This window comes from Aspergillus brasiliensis, assembly GCF_001889945.1.
Source record: "Aspergillus brasiliensis CBS 101740 unplaced genomic scaffold ASPBRscaffold_9, whole genome shotgun sequence".
Lineage (NCBI taxonomy): Eukaryota > Fungi > Ascomycota > Eurotiomycetes > Eurotiales > Aspergillaceae > Aspergillus > Aspergillus brasiliensis.
The window spans coordinates 349,920-369,374 of record NW_027137450.1 but is presented as its reverse complement, the minus strand read 5'-3'; the positions used below and the strand labels follow the sequence as shown (position 1 = coordinate 369,374).

Below are 19,455 nucleotides of genomic sequence, written 5' to 3'. Positions count from 1 at the left end.
GCGACTCAAACTTTGGGTCTGTGCTGATCGGCTATCCGTGAAACTGTGCAGTGTGCACACTCTGTGCTTGTGCCAATGGTCAAAGTACTACTCTGTAACCAACTAACTAACTGCCGAGTCCTCCGTAATCCCGCCGCTGATCGTTGTCTCTATTCGGTAACTGAAGTGTTCGTCCTTCTTCACAAGTTCGCCCTCATCGTCTTGTCCCTCTCCACTCCCCAATCGCCCCGTCCATACCCACGTACTCCGTAGTCCGTACACACAAACTGGGCCATGGCTTTTGCCCCCCTCCCCTTCCCGCACAAACGGCAACACGGCCTGACCTTGTTTCTGGGCTGATGCTTAGTAGAGTCTAGTATTATCTTGGCCAGTCGGAAATTACATGAACTGGTCCCCGTAGTTTCAGTCTAGTCTGGTGGGTGGGTGGCCAGTCGCCTCTCGATGTTTGCTTCAGTGCCACTAAACTACTGCATCGTACTTCGGGCTCTCTCCCCTGTCAGGAGACAGGAGACAGATAGTCTAGCAGCAACGAGAGAAGAGAAACAAAAAATAGGAGCACGGAACCACTCGCTTGGGTCGGATGTTTTGCCGGTGACGATTATGAACCGTGCGTGCCGACTTGTCGACTGCTGTCGATGTCAGTGCCAAAATTTAGAACACGCAGGTTAATTAGTGACTGGGATGGTGATGACTGGGATGTATTAATAGTTCTGTCTCTCCTGTTGTTTGTCTGTCTGATCCACTGGTGTCCACTCATTCCACTTTCTTTCTTTCTCTCTTTCTCCCCTTCTCTCCCTGTCAGTCATGGCAGGCGATGACTTCGCCGTCGAGGCATTTACCCTTCTAGCCATCGCCATCGTCACCATTGTTATTCGCATCATTGCACGATGGTTCACGGCGGGTTGGAAGAACTTTATGCTCGATGATTATCTGATGCCGTTAGCGGGCGTATGTCTCTCCTCCTTATTTATTACGCCACTTTGCCAATGACTAGCCATGCTGAGAAACATCATATGACAGGTCGTATATGGTCTCGAAACAGGCGCCGCCTACTGCGTCGGCGCATGGTGGCAGGGTCTCGCCAACAATGCCATGACGGACGCGGAGCGAGCGGCGCTCTCTCCGTCTTCAGAGGAGTATCATTTACGGGTGGGGGGATCCAAGACACAGGTATTAGGATGGTCGCTGTATACCACGTTGTTGTGGCTGCTCAAGTCGTGCATGGCGGTATTTTATTCTCGATTGACGTATGCGCCACCACAAACCTTCCTCCACGACCAATATACTAATAGTACATGGCAACAGGGCCGGCCTGATCAACATGCACATTCGCATCCGCATCGCCTACATCGCCATCGCAGTCACCTACATCGCCGTCATCCTGAGCATCCTGGTGGGGTGTCATCCGATCCAGAAGAACTGGCAAATTTATCCCAACCCGGGGAACTATTGTCAGCCCGCGGTCTCACATATCGATGTCTATGTGACGGTGTTCTTGAATGTGGCGACGGATCTATATTTGATTTCCATTCCGACGCCTGTACGTCAAGCATCCCCCTTAACCTCTACCTACACCCAAGGTATATAGCCAAGACTAATGTGACGGCAGATCCTCTTCAAAGCCCGTCTCCCCTGGCGTGAGAAACTCGAACTCCTCGTCCTCTTTAGCGGCGGGATCTTCGTTATGGCGTGTGGTATATTACGCTGTGTGTTGATCGTTACGGTAACCCCTCCTTTCTTATCCCAATGTTATTATATATCCATCGACTAATACTTTGCTAAAGGCCGGCGCAAACGGCGCCTCTCAAGCCGGCAGCTGGGCCTGCCGCGAGACCTTCGTGGCCGTCATCATCGGCAACGCGCCCATGATCTACCCAATGTGCCGCCGACTCGCCGTCAAAGCCGGCTGGTACATGTCCACCAAGGGCACCAAGGGCAGCACTTCCCAGAGCTATCCGCTCTCGGATGGGATGGCGCATTCGGGCACGGACCATAGCAAGAACAAGCGACGCAAGTTTAAGCATCCGTTGTCGTTGCCGGATACGCAGTGGAATACGATTAGTGATGAGCAGATGATGCTCCCGCCGGGCGAGTGGGAGGTGAGTCATGCGGCGCGGAGTGAGAATGGGGCGAGTAGTCATACAGAGGTGTATGATGGGGGTTGGAAGGGGGGGAGGGAGACGGTTGTTTCTAAAACTTGATTAGTAGTATTTCCTTTGTTAGGGTATTTCTTTTGTTGGTATGAATGGAATGGATATTAAAATACTATAAATACTATGGAAGTATGGATGATATGATATGTTATTCACAGATAGCCTGTGCAACTGACGGAGACACCAACACTGAGTAGTAAGCAACGTAGGATGGGTAGATATAATGCTGAAGAGGCCATCACTTCAACTCCTCAATCTCCGTCAGATCCTGCTTCTTCAACGACGCCTTGACCGGATTCTTCTGCTGGAAGATCGCCGTCAACTCCTCCAGCGTGCGCTTACTGGTCTCCACAAAAAGGAAGTAAATGACGATGACTTCCATGGTATCCCAGAAGATGAACAGGAAGTAATACTTCCAACCCGCCTGGGTGAACGCAATCCCCGTGACGAAGGTATTATAGAACGAGGCGATATTGACGAAGAACTATCCCCGAATCAGTATTAGCAAACCCACACACATAAATAAAGAGATCCAGGAGGAATAGACATACATTATTCATCCCCATCCCCTTTGCCCGACTCTCATACCGCAAACACTCCACCGGATACATGGCCTGATTCGGCGTCCATCCCGCCGAATAGATAAACCCAAAGAGATAAATCATGGCGATCTGCGCGCGCGCCGCAACAGCACTCTTAGCAATAGGGGTCCCATCGGGGCCGTCAACGACATTCGTTGCGTTCAGCGCAGTCACGATCGCGAAGAGAACCACCACGATACTCGTCGATACGAGGAGTTGTGTCCGTCGACCCATTCTATCTGTGATGAGGGCGCCTGAGACGGCTCCCAGGAAGGAAACTACATTCTGTACACCCTGTAGCATGAGCTGCGTGTTGTTGTCGGTGATTCCGGCGCCGCGCAGCATTTGCGGGTAGTAGTAGCTGACGGGGCCGTTGCCGGTCCATTGGCCGAAGAGGGCTATTCATTTATCAGTATTATGGGATGAGAAGGGGGAGGGTGTGGAGGGATGGATATACCCATGATAATCACCAGCATAGACCGATACCGCACTTCTCTCGTATTGAACAACTCGCGATAATCCCACCACCGTTTATCAGATCCCGTCTGCGAAATATCCTCGATCATCTCGCGGTACTCGAGTTGCACGATCGGGGCATTTCGGTCCCCGTCGCCGTGGTAGTCGGCGAGGACTTGGAGCGCGGCGTCGTGTTTGTCTTGCGAGATGAGCCAGCGGGGACTCTATATACCAGTAGCATGTTAGCATCTTCCTCCTTTTCCTTCTTAAACAGAACCACAGTAGTGAAAATAGGGGGAGAGAGATACCTCAGCAACAAACGGCACAAACACCAACACCAACCCGGAAAACACCATCTGCAACCAGATCGGAATCCGCCAACTCATCGTGCCCTCAATCGAACTCGTGCGCCATGGGATAAACGTTCCCGGAATACCGCCTCCGAACCACAACACATTGTAGAGACCGGTCATGGCGCCACGGTACGCTGGGTGCGCCATCTCCGAGACGTAGGCGGGTCCGGCCGTGGCGGAAATGGCCACGCCGAACCCCAGGATAAATCGTCCGCCCATGAATCCGCCGATGTTGTGGCAGGTGGCTTGGACGATGGTGCCGATGATGATGAAGAGGGAGCCGAGGGCCATGCCGACGCGGCGGCCTATATTATTATTATCATGCGTTAGCATGGGAGTATGTGGGGAAAGGGATGGTGCGTACGTACCTTTGAAGTCCGTAGCCGGACCAGCTACGAACGAACCGACGATATTTCCAATAGTATAGATGGCGTAGACGATACCCGTGGACGGTGTGCCGCTGTTCGGGTCGAAGCCGAAGTAATCTCGGTATTGGGCGTAGCTGTTGATAGATCCCATCAGGGATCCGTCGTAGCCGTTGATGCAGGAGTTGAGCATGGCGACGGCGATGCAGCCGTACAACTATCCAGATGAATACCATGTTAGGGAAAGAGGATAGTATACGAGAGAGAAAGGGTTACCTTGAGCATGCTCTTGCTCCACAGCGACGGCTTCTGGAGACTCGTCGCTATAGCGAGAGCCGGGTCGCCCACGCCACCACCCTTGGTTTGGACATCGGGGTGGTCGGTGTCGTCGACGTGAGAGACGCTGGTCGCGGGTTTCTCAGCCATGGTTTCACTCTTTGAGGCGATGAGGATAGTGATTGTGGTGATCGGGATGAGAAGTGGGAATAACACGGGGAACTCACCAGACATATATAGTAGTTAAATATGGCTATATGTGAGGCCCGGTGAGGCCAGGTAAGTAGAATGTATCGGATGCAACGGTAATATGGCCGAGGAGATGTGATAGGATCGGCTGATGCAGCAAGGGTGTCGCCCCGTATCCAAACGGGAATAGAGAATCCGGGGTAGTTTAGTAGCCTTGTGGACGAAGGGAAATGGTTGGAGGGTAGATTATCTGGCGGGGGGAGGCTGGTATTCGGCGTTAACTACTATACTAGTCCAGAGGTATGATTTGATAAAAACTCTTTTGCCACGAGAAGTTTACCAACTTTGACTCATTAAACTAAAATGAAAAGCTCTGATCCTGTTCATGTCAGATTTTGTTCCTCTCAAAGACCACGGAGTACGGCCCGACGTGCCGTAGGCTTGAGGATCCGGGGTAAGAAGAAATTAAAGTCAACCCTAAGCGAGGTGTCCGCAGCGCATGACCCATACGAGAGGTCTATGAACCTGCCAATGGCCATAGTCTGGATCCGATCAGACCACTATAATGCCTATAGTTATCGTGCGAGTGATTTCTCCACCCGCCACATGGGAAACGAGGTCCGAATCGCCTCGGGCATCACTGCAGCCCAAATTCCGCACAGACCGGGTCAGTTCGATCTAGCCGGTTATTAGACCCTTTAGACCCTCTAGACGCAGGGTCCGAGCTAGATTAGATTTCCACGTGTAATTACAGTTTACAATGAATTGCTTAGTGTCTGCTTGTCTATCATGATTCATTCATATTACACATAACAATAACATCTAGCTATACAGCTATCATACACTTCCAGCCGCCAAACTCCAACCCAAACACGAGACACAAAGAAAAGAGAAGGAAAAAAGGGATCAAACCATCTCGCCCTTCTCCTCCGGACTAACATACAAACTCAACGTATAATATCTCCCCTCAATAATCTCACTCTCCCCCACCAACCCCCCAGCCAAAACTAACCTTGACCCCCCTCGAAACGGCATCGCCACCCACATCAACCTCCCCTCGCGATCCGCCCCCATCCACGCCGTCTCCGTACACGACATACTACTCCCAAACAGCAGCGGATTGAACCCATTGCACACCGCCTCGGGGATATGCAGCACGTTCTCGAGCACAATGGTATGCGTATCGAAGGGGTTATCGAGGCTCCGGACCACGGGGATCTCGACGGTGCCGATCCCCGCCACTTCGAGTTCGTCTGTGGGGTTGAAGATGTTGTTCTTGAGGTGCGCCGTCACGGGTCGGTAGGTTGTGAAGTGCGCGCGGTCGCGCGCGTAGTGCACGTTGCCTTGCACGACCATCCAGTCGTGGCAGATGCGTTGTGAGGATGGGAGGTGCATGGCTTTGGTGCGTTTGCGGGGGGAGGTCGGTGGGCTGAGGGGGCGGGTGGTCATTGTTGCTGATTGACGGGGTGAGAACTTGGATGTGGTGTGAGTTGGTTGGGGCTGAAGGAGTGTAAGAAGCTGTGCTGTTACTGTGTGGTTGTGAGCTGGATGACAGAGTTAGTGAGTCAATTGGGGTAAATTAGGGCTGTATTTGGTAGTTGTCTTACTAGTTAACACGCGCGTAGCTGGCAGTAGGTACAGGGCAACAATAGAGGTAAAAGGTATCAGAATTGAGAAAGAGATCTCGTGAGATGCTAAGCTGAACCAGACTTGACGCGCCGAATGCGGAAGTCGGGCAATATATCTGGGCGGTGGCTGGTTGACCGCCTGCGCTAGCTGCATCGGGTCTGGTGGGTTGCTATTTTCGGTAAGCGAGCGGGTGATGGTTTCTCCGGGTGTCTGCCGAAAGGGTATAAGCGTTGAATCAATAACAAGCGGATAGAAGAGAAATCGCTGCAATTCATTAGACTGCTAGCCACTGAAACAAAGAGTTTGATTCTATATGCACTCTTTATATCTTTATAGAGACTGATGGCACGTCCAATTCTCTCTCAGGTCAGCTGTGGCTGTCAGAGCCTCTACATCACATCTTTACAGTCAGCTAATGGCAGATAGTGACAAACACTCTGTATCGATAGACATATATCGCTACGTAGGGTACTATTGTTATTGTTGAAGCAAGAACAAGGCAGCAAGAACGCCTTGCTACACATGTTATTTTCTATTCATTTGATGAGATTCCAAGCATAAATATCCCATAATCCAAGCATAATATCCAATGATGCCCCAATATGCTCAGATATTCAAAAAGCAGACTTTCGTGAGACTGTCGTTCATGTCTTCGTTAATCATGACACAGGCAGAAAATCCATAGCACTCCACATGGCATTGAACAGGCAAGCACAAATATCCCAAGATGCTCAACATGCTCGAATATCCAAAAAGCAGACTTCGTGAGACGATCATCCATGTCTTCGTTAGTCATAGCGCACGCAAAGAATCCATAGCACTCACCACATGACATCAAACAGATAGCCAACCCTAGTATCTCCTACAAGCCCGACGCTGAGCGTTGTCCGTCTGCCTGCAAGGAAAACATTTCCCATGCCGGAAACCAACAATTTGATAGTCCCACCATTTCCGAGGACAAGCTGTACCCCTTTCTTTTGCCGCGTCACAGCGACTCATACCGGCAGGGGCGAAATGAGGACAATCAAGGAAGTTATATACGGCATGAGAGCACATATTGCTATCGTTCGTTGGTAATGGTAGATTCGTTTGAAGGATCGATTGACAGGTGATGTAGTCGGAAAGGGTGAGGGTTGTATGGTAGCGAAAGATGAGAATGCGCAGTAGGGAAGAAGAAAAGCGATGAGAGTTATCGAGGGAAAGGAAAGGCTTGCACGAGCACCGTCTACAAGACCTTTTATATCTGTTGGAACGCTTCACCTCCTTTCTAGAACCTGTGAACAACTGGGATAAGCCGTGCACTGGCGACAAAGAGCGACAAATCTTCCTTGCCGAACAAGATCCTTGTCTACACGGTTCTGAGCGTAGCCTACACGTAGCAGTGAACGGCTGTCGTCTGCTGTGATTAAGCTTTCAATGGATTAGGCTACCTTTGGGAGCCATTGTCTCAGAAACAATGTGCATTGTTGTCTGTCGAAGGGGGAGTGAAAGATATCGATAGCAGGCCAGACCTGACGTTGTACCACTCATGCGGATACAAGACTGGGAAGGGAATTTGCCATCGTTACCAGAACTATTCTGGATTTTTTAACGTATCGTAGCATCAAATAGTCAATGAAGAAGATAGTGATCTTTCATCCAAGTTGGCTCTTTTGGCATAATCTGGTAATACAGCGAGTCAGATGGCACCACAGATTGCACATTATAGCCTTGAAAAACTACAAAGAGCTATTGCTTTCTTAACAACAATGAGCCAGTAGGCGATGGGATGCTCCTGAGGTTCACACATGTCAGCATACCAGACATTGGTGCTACCAATGCTCTAAAACGTCGAAGAGAACCTTGATAACAATGGTTCGCTTTACAGGATAAACACTGACCTTGAAAGAGACCACAATTGTGATAGTCATTTAATATTATAAGTCTGTCGGGACGAAAAACCTCAGAATTTCAGAATAGATGTTAGAGAAAGATGGTTATTGAAGCAGATCCATCTGAGTTAGACTCGGTTGAGTTATCCGTGGTTAATATATTTTCATACTTGATCAGGTTCCTGTGAGCTACCCTATAGAGCCCAGTTATAAACGACTGTCATCCTGTGGTTTGACCTGCTACAGTAGCAATTCAGGTAGTGCAGATAGATGACCGGGCTTCTGAAGAAAAGCTTGCCCAGGAAGCTTCCATGATCGGGTGTTGCCATCAAACATCAATGTCCGCCATCTGACGAGACTGATGCACGTGTTTCCCGTGGAGGCAATAATTAATCTCTAAAATTCCCTCTTCAACAGGGAATGGGACATATAATATTCAGCTGGAAAGCAGGTTCATTCAACTTGGTACAGGTGGTATATAATAAGTATGTGTAGATTGCCCGTCCGGTCATTGGGTGTATAAGAGATATTTCATTACCTAGGTCATCAACTGATACTATGGGCAAAGAAGTGCCCAGTAGACCAAACCTAACTAAATTTCCGGCCCTGCCCAGACTGCTGGTAGAGCATACACCCAGCATTTACCGGGTAGTATAACCGCCGTTGGCAAAGATGGTCTGACCGGTGATCCAGGCTCCTTCCGTACACAGGAACCGCACAATCGGCGAGATATCCTCCACCAAGGTCAGACGGCCGCCCATGCCGTTGGACTTGTGGAATTCTACGGCTTCGGGGGATTCCTGGGGATAGAAGAACGCTATGTCACGTTAGTTGTTTGCCCGGGGCACAGGGTGTAAAAGGGGTTGACGAGACATACGGGTGTCCATTGGGCCCGGGGCAATGTTGTTCACACTGACGCGACGAGACTGGAGTTCCTTGCTAACGCCACTGTTGGATCATGCGGTTAGCAGACGCCGTTTCATCTCGTCGCGGGAAGAAGAGTATACCGGGTGAAATGCTCGACGGGCGCTTTGCTGCCCGCATACGACGTGTAAAAGCCGGTGAACGCGCCCAGCAGCGCCGTGACGATGGTGATGATCTTTCCACCATCGGTGACGTGGGCGGCGGCCTCCTTCAGAATGAAGAAAGCGGCCTTGGAGTTGATCCTGCATACTTCGTCAACTAGGAAAACTAATCGCAGAACATGATGCAGCCACAAGCATCAACTCATAGGAAAGAATTGTAGACGGGAGGATGGCATCGACCTACGCAAACATGGAGTCGTATTCGGCCTCGCTGATCTCGGTGATGGGCTTCTTGAGCACTTTGCCCACCGTGTTGACCACGATGTCGATGTGACCAAAGTCCCGGAGGGTCTCTTGGAAAAGCTTGGTAACGGCCGCCGCGGAGGTCAGATCGCCATCGTAGAAAGCGACCTTTATGGAGGGGTATTTGTGCTTCAGCTCCGCTTCGAGCTTGGAGGCATCGGCCTTGCTACTGGCCGCGTGATAGTGCAGGGCGAGATTGGCGCCGACGGCAGCCAGCTCGCGGGCGATCTGAGCGCCGAGGTTCTTCGCTCCCCCGGTGATAAGAGCGACCTTTCCGGACAGAGACATTGTCACGAGCAAGACGATGCTTTGGTGATAGAGAAAGAGAAGAAATCTGTAGGACCTTGATCTTCGGGGTGATGGAGCGTCCTTATAAAGTAGACATGAGCGTTCAGCTTGCCAGACCGTCACAGATCTGAGTCCAGATGACTCTAAGATTGACTGGTTCATGGGGTGGACCACTTTAGTATGTGTTATCCCAATTGGGATATCGGTACCCACATGATGTCCGATCCACAACTCATATTGGTCCATGACGGGAACCCGATCGACGGCTGCATCCGGAGACGCTGCAGGGTTGCATCACATATCTGCTTCCACTGCTTATTGGGGGAACTTTTTGTCATCACCAGATACTAAAACTCAATGAGACAAAGAACTACGTGCCCCCATGTCAATTGTCCCATTGGTTCAGCAGCCACAGTAAAACTTTTCCCGTTACGAAGCTCCAAGGAAATGTCCTGGGTTCGGGTCAGGTAGTGGTTGGTCCGAAGCAAAGGTGGCTCCAGGGAAATGGAGCATCGTACCGTGTAGAAAAGCGGCATTGCGGTCAATCCAGACCACAATCCGTCGGAGCAACCCGTTCAGGCCGAGGGAGGCGAGTCCCCCACGGAGGGCGACTGCCCGCGAGAGACCCTCCATATGGACGCGATAAGTGTCCATACTTCCGAACATGGCCTCGTAGCTGGCCATTTTGGCGATTGCGCCCAGAAGCGCATCACTAATGGCATCTGACGGTTGGCCCACCAGCAAGTTATTAATGGCCCGAACGGCCTCCCATCGGAGATTGAGCAGGTTCAATCGATGATCCATCGAATTGGTCTGCACCGAGGCGTAGTGCGATGCGGAGAGCAACATAATGACGAGAAATAGAGCCGGCTCTGTCATCACCAGGGGGAACCAGCTCTGTCGTAGGAGACCGCGATTTCCGGGCTGATCGAGCTCAGGGATGTCAACGGCCATATTCACGAGATCTTGGCGGTGGCGTCAGCGATGACTTGCTTAACTGCGGGCTGTTGCTGAGTGGGTTTACTTACAGTGGTCCACGAGCAGGGGCACGTATGGCCTCCATGCGATGGGATATGATCGGAAAGGATCGACTCGCAGTCCCCCCAACGGCGGTGGGATGGTCAGGGGCGGGAGCGGCCCACGCCCGGATGGCGCTTCCACTACTGCTAACGGGGGCGCAGGACAGTCCGCTCCGAGGCATAAGGACAGCGGATTCCCTCTCCTTGAGGCAGATCGGCGACGGTCTATTTGCTGCCATTGACGGCGCGCCAGGTGGGAGCGGATCTCAGGCTCCTTGGCGAGTTGGAGGGCATCTTTCGGCTCTTTGACATTGATAAACACGAAGTCGTTCCCCATTCCGATAGACTTTTGCGGACCGCGTGTGCCCGTATTCAGCCGGGGGAATATGGCGAATGCGGCAGTTGAATATTCCCTCACCACTGCTGAGACTAGTGCCGAGAGAGTAAAAGATATATTGGCCTAACCAGCCAAGCTCAACGCAAGACTAGGGGATCGACTCGAATGGTCTTGGAGGCATATGCACACGAAGCGTTCAAACTTTGAAGATGATCAGCTGACTAATAAAAACTCGTGATCAACTCAGCCAAAATGATCTCGATCATGTAGTGCCAAGACGTGACCACGCTTTCTACCATACGCACTACTCTATATTGGACCCTCTGAGTGAAAACCACCGCTGTTGGCGTTGCATAAGACCTGTAGGAGCTTTCATAGTACACACTGACTATCATGTGTCACAAGATTAGAGGAGTATGATGGCGAGCTTCAAAACATCGCAAATAAGCAATAATATTATGCGAAACAAATCAGCCTAAGGCGGTGTCGATGGCGAAGTCAGCTCTACTATTTCCTGATTTAAGGTTCACCTCTTGGCGCCTGTGATTGTGAACGATAAAATTCTGACGAGTAACTAATAACAACACCATCTTAAGGACTGCTGTCCTGCCGAGCGAACTTCCAGGCTTCCTTCACCTCTGTCTGATGTGTAAACCATGGCGGGATACCGAATTCTTCGTTGTGTAGTACCGTGAAAGTTCAGCCTCGAAGGTACAAGACCATTAAAGCCGGCTTTCTATATATTCGGGCTGTTGTTGAACCGAGTCATGCAAGACAGATCAGAGATGGCTGCATCCTCCAGTGCGGGGAAGGCCTGTCCAGCTAAATGCAAAAATAGTCCACCAATACAATCAAGTAGCTCCGGCCTGAGCACGGTCACCTCGGGGATAGCAAGCCCATTTTGTCTGATGCTTGGCACATAAGAGGGAGAGAATAGGTCTAGTTCTTATATTCCGATCAGGATAATCAACATGCGGGCGTTTCTTCTTTCCCTCCTCGTGACTCCAATTCTTGCTGCTGTGGGACCTGGATCTCTTGGGTCTGACATCTTTATTCTGCTGCACAATGATCTACTAGGTGAGATAGCCAAATAGCGAGGCCACAATTTGTCTAACCCGAACAGAGGTGGACAGCCCACTGACGAATACAAGCGTTATAATTGTGGATGACAAGGCTCTCAGAGAAGCAGCCGAGGCTTGCGCTGCACTCGGAGAGTCGCTTTGGGGCAGTGCCCCGTCGACACCCGCGGGCATCAAAGCCGATCTTGAATATCTCTCATACCGAGGAGATTACAAAGGCAATCAGCGTTTCTGGATATCGCCAGTCAACGGCACAGGTAGGACTATTGATCTGGAAGGGACTATTTCGACGGCAGGCGGCAGTCATCGATACCCTGTGCTTTGCACACAAAGTGCTCCCTATTCGACCGAAGACTACCAGAACACAAGCAGCCAGTATCAAATCACAGTCCAGGCGAATAATGAGTATCTGACAGGGTAGGATTCTCTTTCCCGCCAACTAAACATTTGCTCACAGGGTAGGTATCGTGATCATGTTATATTCCGGTTTATCGGTCTTCGCTTCGCTACTGAACAGGAACGGTGGACGTATCCAGAGCCATATACAGGCAGTGGAGGCAACATATCTGCTTTGAAGTATGGATCGGTATGTCAGCGTGATGCCAAAGGTAACGAAGAGAACTGTCTCATTCTGAACATCTGGACGCCTTACCTCCCTCGTCAGCCAGCAGAGAAGAAGAAATTGAGACCCGTAGCATTTTGGATCCATGGAGGCGCCTTTACTGGAGGAAGCCCAAACGACGCCTACTACGACGGAGGGAACCTTGCCTCTAGAGGCGATGTCGTGGTGGTTGGGATCAGTTACCGGCTCGGAACACTGGGCTTTCTTGCTCTGAATGACGGCAAGACCAACGGCAACTTTGGCCTTGCTGATCAGATCGCGGCCCTCGATTGGGTCCGCCAGAACATTGAAGCTTTTGGCGGAGACCCAGACCAGATCACTATCTTCGGTCAGTCTGCTGGAGCAGCTTCCGTGCGAGCATTGCTGGCATCGTCTAAAGCCAAGGGGAAGTTCAGCCGCGCCATCATGCAAAGCAACCTTGGTGGTCTTGCGTATGGCACTACCTACTCCCGGTACTATACCATTGACGAGGAGATGGAGGCAGCTGGCAATGCCATTCTGGAAGAGGCAAATTGCACTGCTGCAACATCTCCTGTGGACTGTCTCAGGAACTATACCGCCAGTGCCATTGCCGATCTGTCGACCACAGCGCGATACCTCGTCATTGACGGGACGTATCTTACCAGCCCTGAGCTCGATCTCAGCCGCTCCACAGAAGCATCGCGTGTACCTATAATGATGGGTATCATGCGCGATGACGGCGCGCAGTTCATCGACTACCCCAACGCCAGCGAGAGTATAGACACCTTCTTGACGGAGAATGACCTGCCCGCATCCGTTCTTGCGAGCGGCCTCTTCCCCTTAGCCACAGGTCCCAATGCCACGCTGGACGTGTTCAACACGTCCGCCCGCGTAGCAACTGATGGTATGTTCCGATGCATTGATGAAGCGACGGCCTATGCAGGAGTCGTCAATGGCATATTCCCTGAGGTATACTTCTATGAGTTCAACCGGTCCTATGAACTCGAGGGCCAGGTGTATAACGGTCGAGTGTGTTATGCACCACCAACAGCAGCGCATCCGTATGGTGACCCAGATCTGGAGTACTGGAAGTGCCATTCCGGGGATTTGTATTATGTGTTTGGAAATCTGCGACGATTGAATCAGCCATTCAGGGACGAGTTCGAGTTGCCTTTCGAGCAGTACGTACTGGATTCTTGGGCCAGTTTCATTCGGACTGGGAATCCGACGCCAGATTCCGAGCTGTTGAAAGCAAGAGGCTATGTCAATACCAGTCGCGCTGTGGAGGAAACCGGTGCGTGGCGGCCGTTGCAGGGGGGAGACTATAGTTTGAGACGGATGCAGTGGCCTCCGTATCAGGCAGCCTTTGATGAGGTGAAGCAGTGTACTGCGTTGAATCTGCCGTTAGATTACTACGTGTGATGGGGGAGATTCATGGCTTCAGGATGACGAGGAGAATTCCATGTAGGTCAGGATGGTTACTGGAGGTCTTTCACTCAGAGACGGTCTCGAACTCTTGGGTATTCCCTTGGAAATACAAGACTTGTTCCAGTTAATTCAGAGTCATCAAATCTATATAAAGGCGCTTGAGCACCCCTCTCAATTTCTCTTTCTCTCCCCATCCAACCCTCCCGATTCAAAGGGAAGGGGGGCATCCCTGCTACGCAGGAAATGGATATAAACGACTATATGAGGGCGCTGTCTTAAAGGACGAACTCCTTGCTATATGAATGGTTAAGGAGCAGCTCAATTTCTTTTGTTTCTATATACACGGCAGTGATGGTGAGGACCAGGTCACCAAGCAGCTCTCGAGCAGCATTGTGATGCTTGCAAAGATACCTGTGGGGCTTGGTTGGCAGATGAGATATTGTCGTCTTACCAGATCACACGAAGATGAGGAAAAGACACTGTCATTTGTGCCTCTTCTATCTCCCATACTCAGAGTTGTGATGTCTTCCGCCGAACAATATCATTACTCGACGTGCCTGCCGAACCATTCTTTCCGTCCGTCAGGCAGTGGACACCCAGGGTAGCCTTTGCGTTCCTATATACACACACGGAGTGGCAGACACTGCTCTCCTTCTTTGAAAAGATCTTTGTCATCACCGTGACCATCATTACCATTCCAAACATGGTGAAAGATGTTCTATATACCGGGCTAAGTAGACATATAACGTCTACCGCTACGTCCCATCAGAGGAGTGAGCTGACACACCGGACCTAAGGAAACAACCGAAACATTCCAATTTGGGTCTATTATGTGTGGATCAGCTCTGTTGCTCTAGGAGGTCAACACCCTCAGCAATACTGCTGGCGGGTAATAGATCTCGCAACACTACCAACGCCATGCTATATATATTGCTGCTTACACCCACGCAATCATCGTCTGAGACGAACATGTTTCTCAGACTGCTCATTCGCACAAACCGTTCGTGACAACCACAGACAGGCAACATCGCTTTGCCTCACTGTGTATACCCAGGTGAAACTTCTACTAACGGTCCGTGAATATTGTTACTCTCAAGGCTTAGTAGGACTTTCTTGTTCCACATGACGCTGTTGTGAACGCCGGTATGTTCAAGCCTTAATGTGTGTTTGCTGGGCTACCAGTGGTGTCTTTGTCGGAGAGTCGAGTCGGAGTCAAGTGGGCCTCCTGCGGTGATGAAAAGCAATATGATGAACGCCTCTTGCGTTTGCGTGGTCATTGCATGTGTTGACTGTCCTTCTCATCAAGTCACCTGTGTGGGTCGTCGTTGCAAATAGGCGTGATGCGACGGTGGGAAGAGCTATTATGGATCCTGCTGATTTTGTTTCTGCCTTTGACGACAATAGGCGTTATATAATAGTGGGGATAAGCTACCGTGGATACCGCCGATGTGTGTCTGTCTTTGATGACAAATAGGCGTGATACAATGGTGGGACTGAGCTATCATGGATTCTGCTGATATTTTGTCTGTCTTTAACGATGAATATGCGTGATGCAACTGTGGGAATATGCTATCGTGGATACCGCCGATGTTGTGTCTGTTTTTGACAACACTGAAGCTGGTTCTCGTGTTTGAGAGAAATTGAGACGGTGGGGATAAACTACCGTGGATACCGCCGATGTTGCGTCTGTCTCTGACGACACTGAAGGTGGATTTGGTGTTTGAGAGAACGATGGTGTTATGCAACAGAAACCAGACTCAGGAGTTCATCGATGACATGCCGGTGTGAACTCTCTATATACATTTTTCACAGGCAAGATACATCATCAATCGATGTAGAGTTCCCCTTGGATCGGATATCATCGCCTCTACATCTGGACCTTCGCCGTTCGTGGTATCGACCACCTCTGACGCTTTGTATATTGATCTTCGAGGCCATCCACGATGTGCCTGGGTTGTTCTGACATCAATGACATGATGTTGCCATCTGGAAATATTCGAGCAGATAAAATAATCTGCTTTTTTCGGTGTTTGTTCCTCACCCACTATTTAGGGTACCATCTGGCGAAACACGGTTTTTTCTGTCTATGGACCCTATTGAAGCTCTATAATCCTATCGAGCGATATCGGTATACTACGAGCGATGCTACTGTTGCCATCATGGTTTCAGAGACACGAAGGTGAATCACGCGACAGACTTACCTGCTAGTGGAAGAGTGAAAGACGCGAAGAAAAAAAAAACGCGATGGTGCTGTGGGAGATTTCAAGACAGAAGTCATTATGGTGCTTGCATAAAACTGTGAGAGTTATAAGAACATTTCCATCCAGTATTTGCCAAATGCCAGACCGAGAAGACTATGTACGGAATCATGTCGTTATATACTTTTCAAAACGATGACTATGGCTCCAGAGGAGATCAAGGATAATGCCAGAAGAACCAAAAGATAATATTGGTGTGGGAGATAGCTAACTTGGAGTTGTCTATTATTACCACTACACGGGATACCCAGGCTTTAATAAGCCATGTTGAGACTATACTAATACTAACTGAAACATAAGATCTAATATCATCACATAAACTTATCACAGTAGAAGAGGTATCCCCCACTTCACCACTACTCAGCTGTAAATACCCAAACAATCATCCATTCCCTACATACAAAACCCTCATTTCCTCCACCCCACCCACCTCCCCTCCCCCATCATAACCCCCCCAACATCACTATCAGTATAACTACTATCAACCCTAACCCCACAACAATCCAACATCCTCGCCACACTATGCCCCACCACATCCTCCACCCCCTTCGGCCTGGTATAAAACGCCGGCACGGGCGGAAAAATCACCACCCCCAACCTCGCCAACGCAACCATATTCTCCAAATGAATCACACTCAACGGCGTCTCCCTCACCATAAGCACCAACTTCCTCCCCTCTTTGATACAGACATCCGCTGCCCGCGAGATCAAATCCTCCCCGTAGCCCATGCGTATCGCTGCGAGGGTCTTCATGCTACACGGGGCTATTATCATTCCGTCGCACGGGTAGCTGCCGCTGCTTATTGGGGCGGAGAGGTCGCGGGGGGAGTGGGCGTGTGTTGCTAGGTTTGTCAGGTGGGGGATGGTGTATTGCGGGGTTTCGTATTGGAGGGTTGGGATGGCCCATTTGGAGAGGATTAGGTGCGTTTGGATTCCGAGGGAGTGCAGGGTTTCGAGGGTCCGGATGCCGTAGATGCTGCCGGTGGCGCCGGTGAGGGCGAGGATTAGCCGGTTGTGGCGGAGGTTATGCTGGGAGGGAGATGGGTTGGGGGATGGTTGTGGTGGTTGTGTTGTGTAGGTGCGTAGGGGGTGGTAGTGAAGGCGTAGGGGGAGCGGAGGAAGGGATAGGCGGGGACAGAGTTTCATGGTTATTGTGTGTGTCTTCGGTGAGAACAATTGAATGATCATCATTTGAGGAATGTAATTGTCAATGATGGATAGGATTGATTTACATGTATATGTGCTTTGTGATGGTGATATCGCATGCGTATACTTCTCCAATTTGGGGAAACGGAGACCCGACAACTTAGGGCAGATGGCATGGCACTATACGTCAGTAGTCAACTGCTAGATCGATAGCCTAACTGGCTATCGGAGTCCATTCCCTGTTTGCATGCAGAGACTAAACCCCCTTCGAGAGCTCTCTGCAGATGTTCATTATCTAATGTGCCCTTCCCTGTCATGTTGACGCAACTGTGTATAGAATCTCCAATCCATCTCCAACATCATGAGATGTCCCCTTGCGTTCATCTGTATGTGATGATAATGCCGAGTATCCGACTATTTGCAGTCGCTGTATGCCGTAGATATATTCTGTTGGAACCCACCACTTCATGCCAACCACTGCAAGACATCCATCACAATGCTCCGAATCATCAGACCAGGCAGACGCACTCCCTCTCTTCATCCCTCGCGGGCCCTCTCCACTGCTCCCCGCAAATCCAACGACTCTCCCGCCCTCAACTTCCGCTCGCTGCTGTCCGCCCTCCGCGCTCAAGACGACCTCATCGACATCACCCAGCCCACTTCCCCGGACCTTGAAGTCGCTGCTCTTACTCGTCGCGTATACGAAACAAGTTCCCCCGCTCCCTTCTTCCACAATGTCACCAACACAGACCCCCAAACCGGTCTGTTTAAGATCCTTGGTGCCCCCGTCGGCCTCCGTGCGGACCCCGCCACCCGGTTCGGTCGATTAGCCCTGCAACTCGGCCTGCCCCCCACTGCCACCCCACTCGATATTCTGGAGAAGCTCATTGCAGCCAAACACTCCACCCCACTTCCTCCCAGGCCGGTCCCAGCATCCGCTGCCCCATGCAAAGAGAACATCCTCCACGGCTCCCAGATCGACATGACCAAGTGGCCCATCCCGCGGCTTCACCCGCTTGACGGGGGCAAGTACCTCGCCACATACGGATTCCATATCCTCCAATCCCCCGATAAGGCATGGACATCGTGGTCCATCTCCCGTGGGATGCACGTCGCAAACACACCCCGCACCCTGGTCGCACCGATCATGCCGGGCCAGCACATCGCCCAGGTACATCAGATGTGGGCTGACCAGGGTGCGAAAGATACGCCCTGGGCATTGGTACTGGGTGGACCTCCTGCTGCTGCTTTCGTGGGAGGGATGCCTCTTCCGGCATTCGTATCAGAGGATGGATACATCGGTGCCCTGTGCGGCGAGCCACTGGACGTGGTGAAATGCGAAACGAATGACCTATATGTCCCCGCCAACGCGGAAATGGTGCTTGAAGGCCGTATCAGCACGACCGAGACAGTCGGCGAGGGCCCGATGGGCGAGTACCACGGGTACATGTTCCAGGACCAGGCAGTCCCTGAGCCGAGAATCGAAGTGGATTGTGTGACGTATCGGCGGGATCCGGTGGTGCCGATCTGTGTGGCGGGGCTAGCGCCGGACGAGACGCACACTGTGTGGGGGGCGGCGATATCGGCGGAGATCTTGGATGCACTCAGGGAGGCGGAGTTGCCGGTGAAGATGGCGTGGATGCCGTATGAGGCGCAGTGTTGTTGGGTGGTGGTTAGTGTGGATGTGGAGAGGCTGGGGAGGATGGGGATGAAGAAGGAGGAGTTGTTGAGGAGGGTTGGGGAGGTGGTCTTTGGGACTCATGCGGGGTGGGAGGCTCCTAAGGTGTTTGTGGTGGGAGATGATGTTGATGTTACGGATATTGGGCAGTTTGTGTGGGCGCTGGCCACGAGGTATCGGCCTGGGGCGGATGAGTTGCTGTTTGAGGAGGCGGATGGGCTGCCTATGATTCCATACATGACCAGGGCGAGTAGAAGGGAAGTGCCGAATCCGGGGAAGGGGGGGAAGAGTGTGGTCAATTTGTTGCTGCCGTCGGAGTTTGAGGGCAAGAGACCGTGGGTGCCGGGAAGTTTTGAGGGGTTGTATTCGGAGGAGTTAAAGCAGCAGGTTTTGGGTAGATGGGGAGAGCTGTTTGAGAAGAAGTGATGTATTGATCTG

General features: G+C 51.2%; 7 protein-coding genes across 7 annotated transcripts; 3 read left to right on the top strand and 4 right to left on the bottom strand.

Annotated features, from left to right (window-relative positions):
- The first annotated feature begins 464 nt into the window (after positions 1-464).
- Positions 465-2,637, top strand: ASPBRDRAFT_45193 (uncharacterized protein). The gene is made up of 5 exons (XM_067625343.1): positions 465-948; positions 1,021-1,247; positions 1,306-1,540; positions 1,610-1,723; positions 1,785-2,637. The coding sequence occupies exons 1-5, from the start codon at positions 805-807 to the stop codon at positions 2,199-2,201; spliced, it is 1,137 nt and encodes a 378-aa protein (XP_067477146.1). The 5' UTR covers positions 465-804; the 3' UTR covers positions 2,202-2,637.
- On the bottom strand, positions 2,392-5,822 carry ASPBRDRAFT_197613 (putative MFS lactose permease; the record flags this gene model as incomplete). The annotated part of the gene is made up of 7 exons (XM_067621121.1): positions 2,392-2,637; positions 2,705-3,132; positions 3,192-3,414; positions 3,499-3,848; positions 3,912-4,125; positions 4,185-4,311; positions 5,386-5,822. The coding sequence occupies 7 exons, from the start codon at positions 5,820-5,822 to the stop codon at positions 2,392-2,394; spliced, it is 2,025 nt and encodes a 674-aa protein (XP_067477145.1).
- Positions 5,823-8,514: 2,692 nt separating this feature from the next.
- ASPBRDRAFT_130005 (uncharacterized protein) lies at positions 8,515-9,489 on the bottom strand (the record flags this gene model as incomplete). The annotated part of the gene is made up of 4 exons (XM_067618190.1): positions 8,515-8,690; positions 8,751-8,821; positions 8,881-9,039; positions 9,143-9,489. 4 exons carry the CDS (start codon positions 9,487-9,489, stop codon positions 8,515-8,517), a joined length of 753 nt encoding a protein of 250 aa, XP_067477144.1.
- Positions 9,490-9,918: 429 nt separating this feature from the next.
- On the bottom strand, positions 9,919-10,845 carry ASPBRDRAFT_130108 (uncharacterized protein; the record flags this gene model as incomplete). The annotated part of the gene is made up of 2 exons (XM_067618200.1): positions 9,919-10,454; positions 10,518-10,845. The coding sequence occupies 2 exons, from the start codon at positions 10,843-10,845 to the stop codon at positions 9,919-9,921; spliced, it is 864 nt and encodes a 287-aa protein (XP_067477143.1).
- Positions 10,846-11,694: 849 nt separating this feature from the next.
- On the top strand, positions 11,695-14,102 carry ASPBRDRAFT_181359 (uncharacterized protein). Its single transcript, XM_067619946.1, has 3 exons — positions 11,695-11,922; positions 11,969-12,341; positions 12,387-14,102. The coding sequence occupies exons 1-3, from the start codon at positions 11,817-11,819 to the stop codon at positions 13,927-13,929; spliced, it is 2,022 nt and encodes a 673-aa protein (XP_067477142.1). The 5' UTR covers positions 11,695-11,816; the 3' UTR covers positions 13,930-14,102.
- A 2,499-nt stretch (positions 14,103-16,601) lies between these two features.
- ASPBRDRAFT_129492 (UbiX family flavin prenyltransferase) lies at positions 16,602-17,339 on the bottom strand (the record flags this gene model as incomplete). Its single annotated transcript, XM_067618143.1, has 1 exon — positions 16,602-17,339. One exon carries the CDS (start codon positions 17,337-17,339, stop codon positions 16,602-16,604), a length of 738 nt encoding a protein of 245 aa, XP_067477141.1.
- A 496-nt stretch (positions 17,340-17,835) lies between these two features.
- ASPBRDRAFT_56665 (UbiD family decarboxylase) lies at positions 17,836-19,443 on the top strand (the record flags this gene model as incomplete). Its single annotated transcript, XM_067627605.1, has 1 exon — positions 17,836-19,443. The coding sequence occupies one exon, from the start codon at positions 17,836-17,838 to the stop codon at positions 19,441-19,443; it is 1,608 nt and encodes a 535-aa protein (XP_067477140.1).
- Between the last annotated feature and the right edge of the window lie 12 nt (positions 19,444-19,455).

What these genes read in the sequence shown, in the direction of transcription:
- ASPBRDRAFT_45193 (XM_067625343.1), top strand. Translation starts at nt 805, where the DNA reads ATGGCAGGCGATGACTTCGCCGTCGAGGCATTTACCCTTCTAGCCATC. An exon ending in GTATTTTATTCTCGATTGAC is followed by an intron (nt 1,248 to 1,305) that starts GTATGCGCCACC and finishes ACATGGCAACAG; the next exon opens with GGCCGGCCTGATCAACATGC. An exon ending in TGATTTCCATTCCGACGCCT is followed by an intron (nt 1,541 to 1,609) that starts GTACGTCAAGCA and finishes ATGTGACGGCAG; the next exon opens with ATCCTCTTCAAAGCCCGTCT.
- ASPBRDRAFT_181359 (XM_067619946.1), top strand. Translation starts at nt 11,817, where the DNA reads ATGCGGGCGTTTCTTCTTTCCCTCCTCGTGACTCCAATTCTTGCTGCT. An exon ending in GCTGCACAATGATCTACTAG is followed by an intron (nt 11,923 to 11,968) that starts GTGAGATAGCCA and finishes TAACCCGAACAG; the next exon opens with AGGTGGACAGCCCACTGACG. An exon ending in AATAATGAGTATCTGACAGG is followed by an intron (nt 12,342 to 12,386) that starts GTAGGATTCTCT and finishes CTCACAGGGTAG; the next exon opens with GTATCGTGATCATGTTATAT.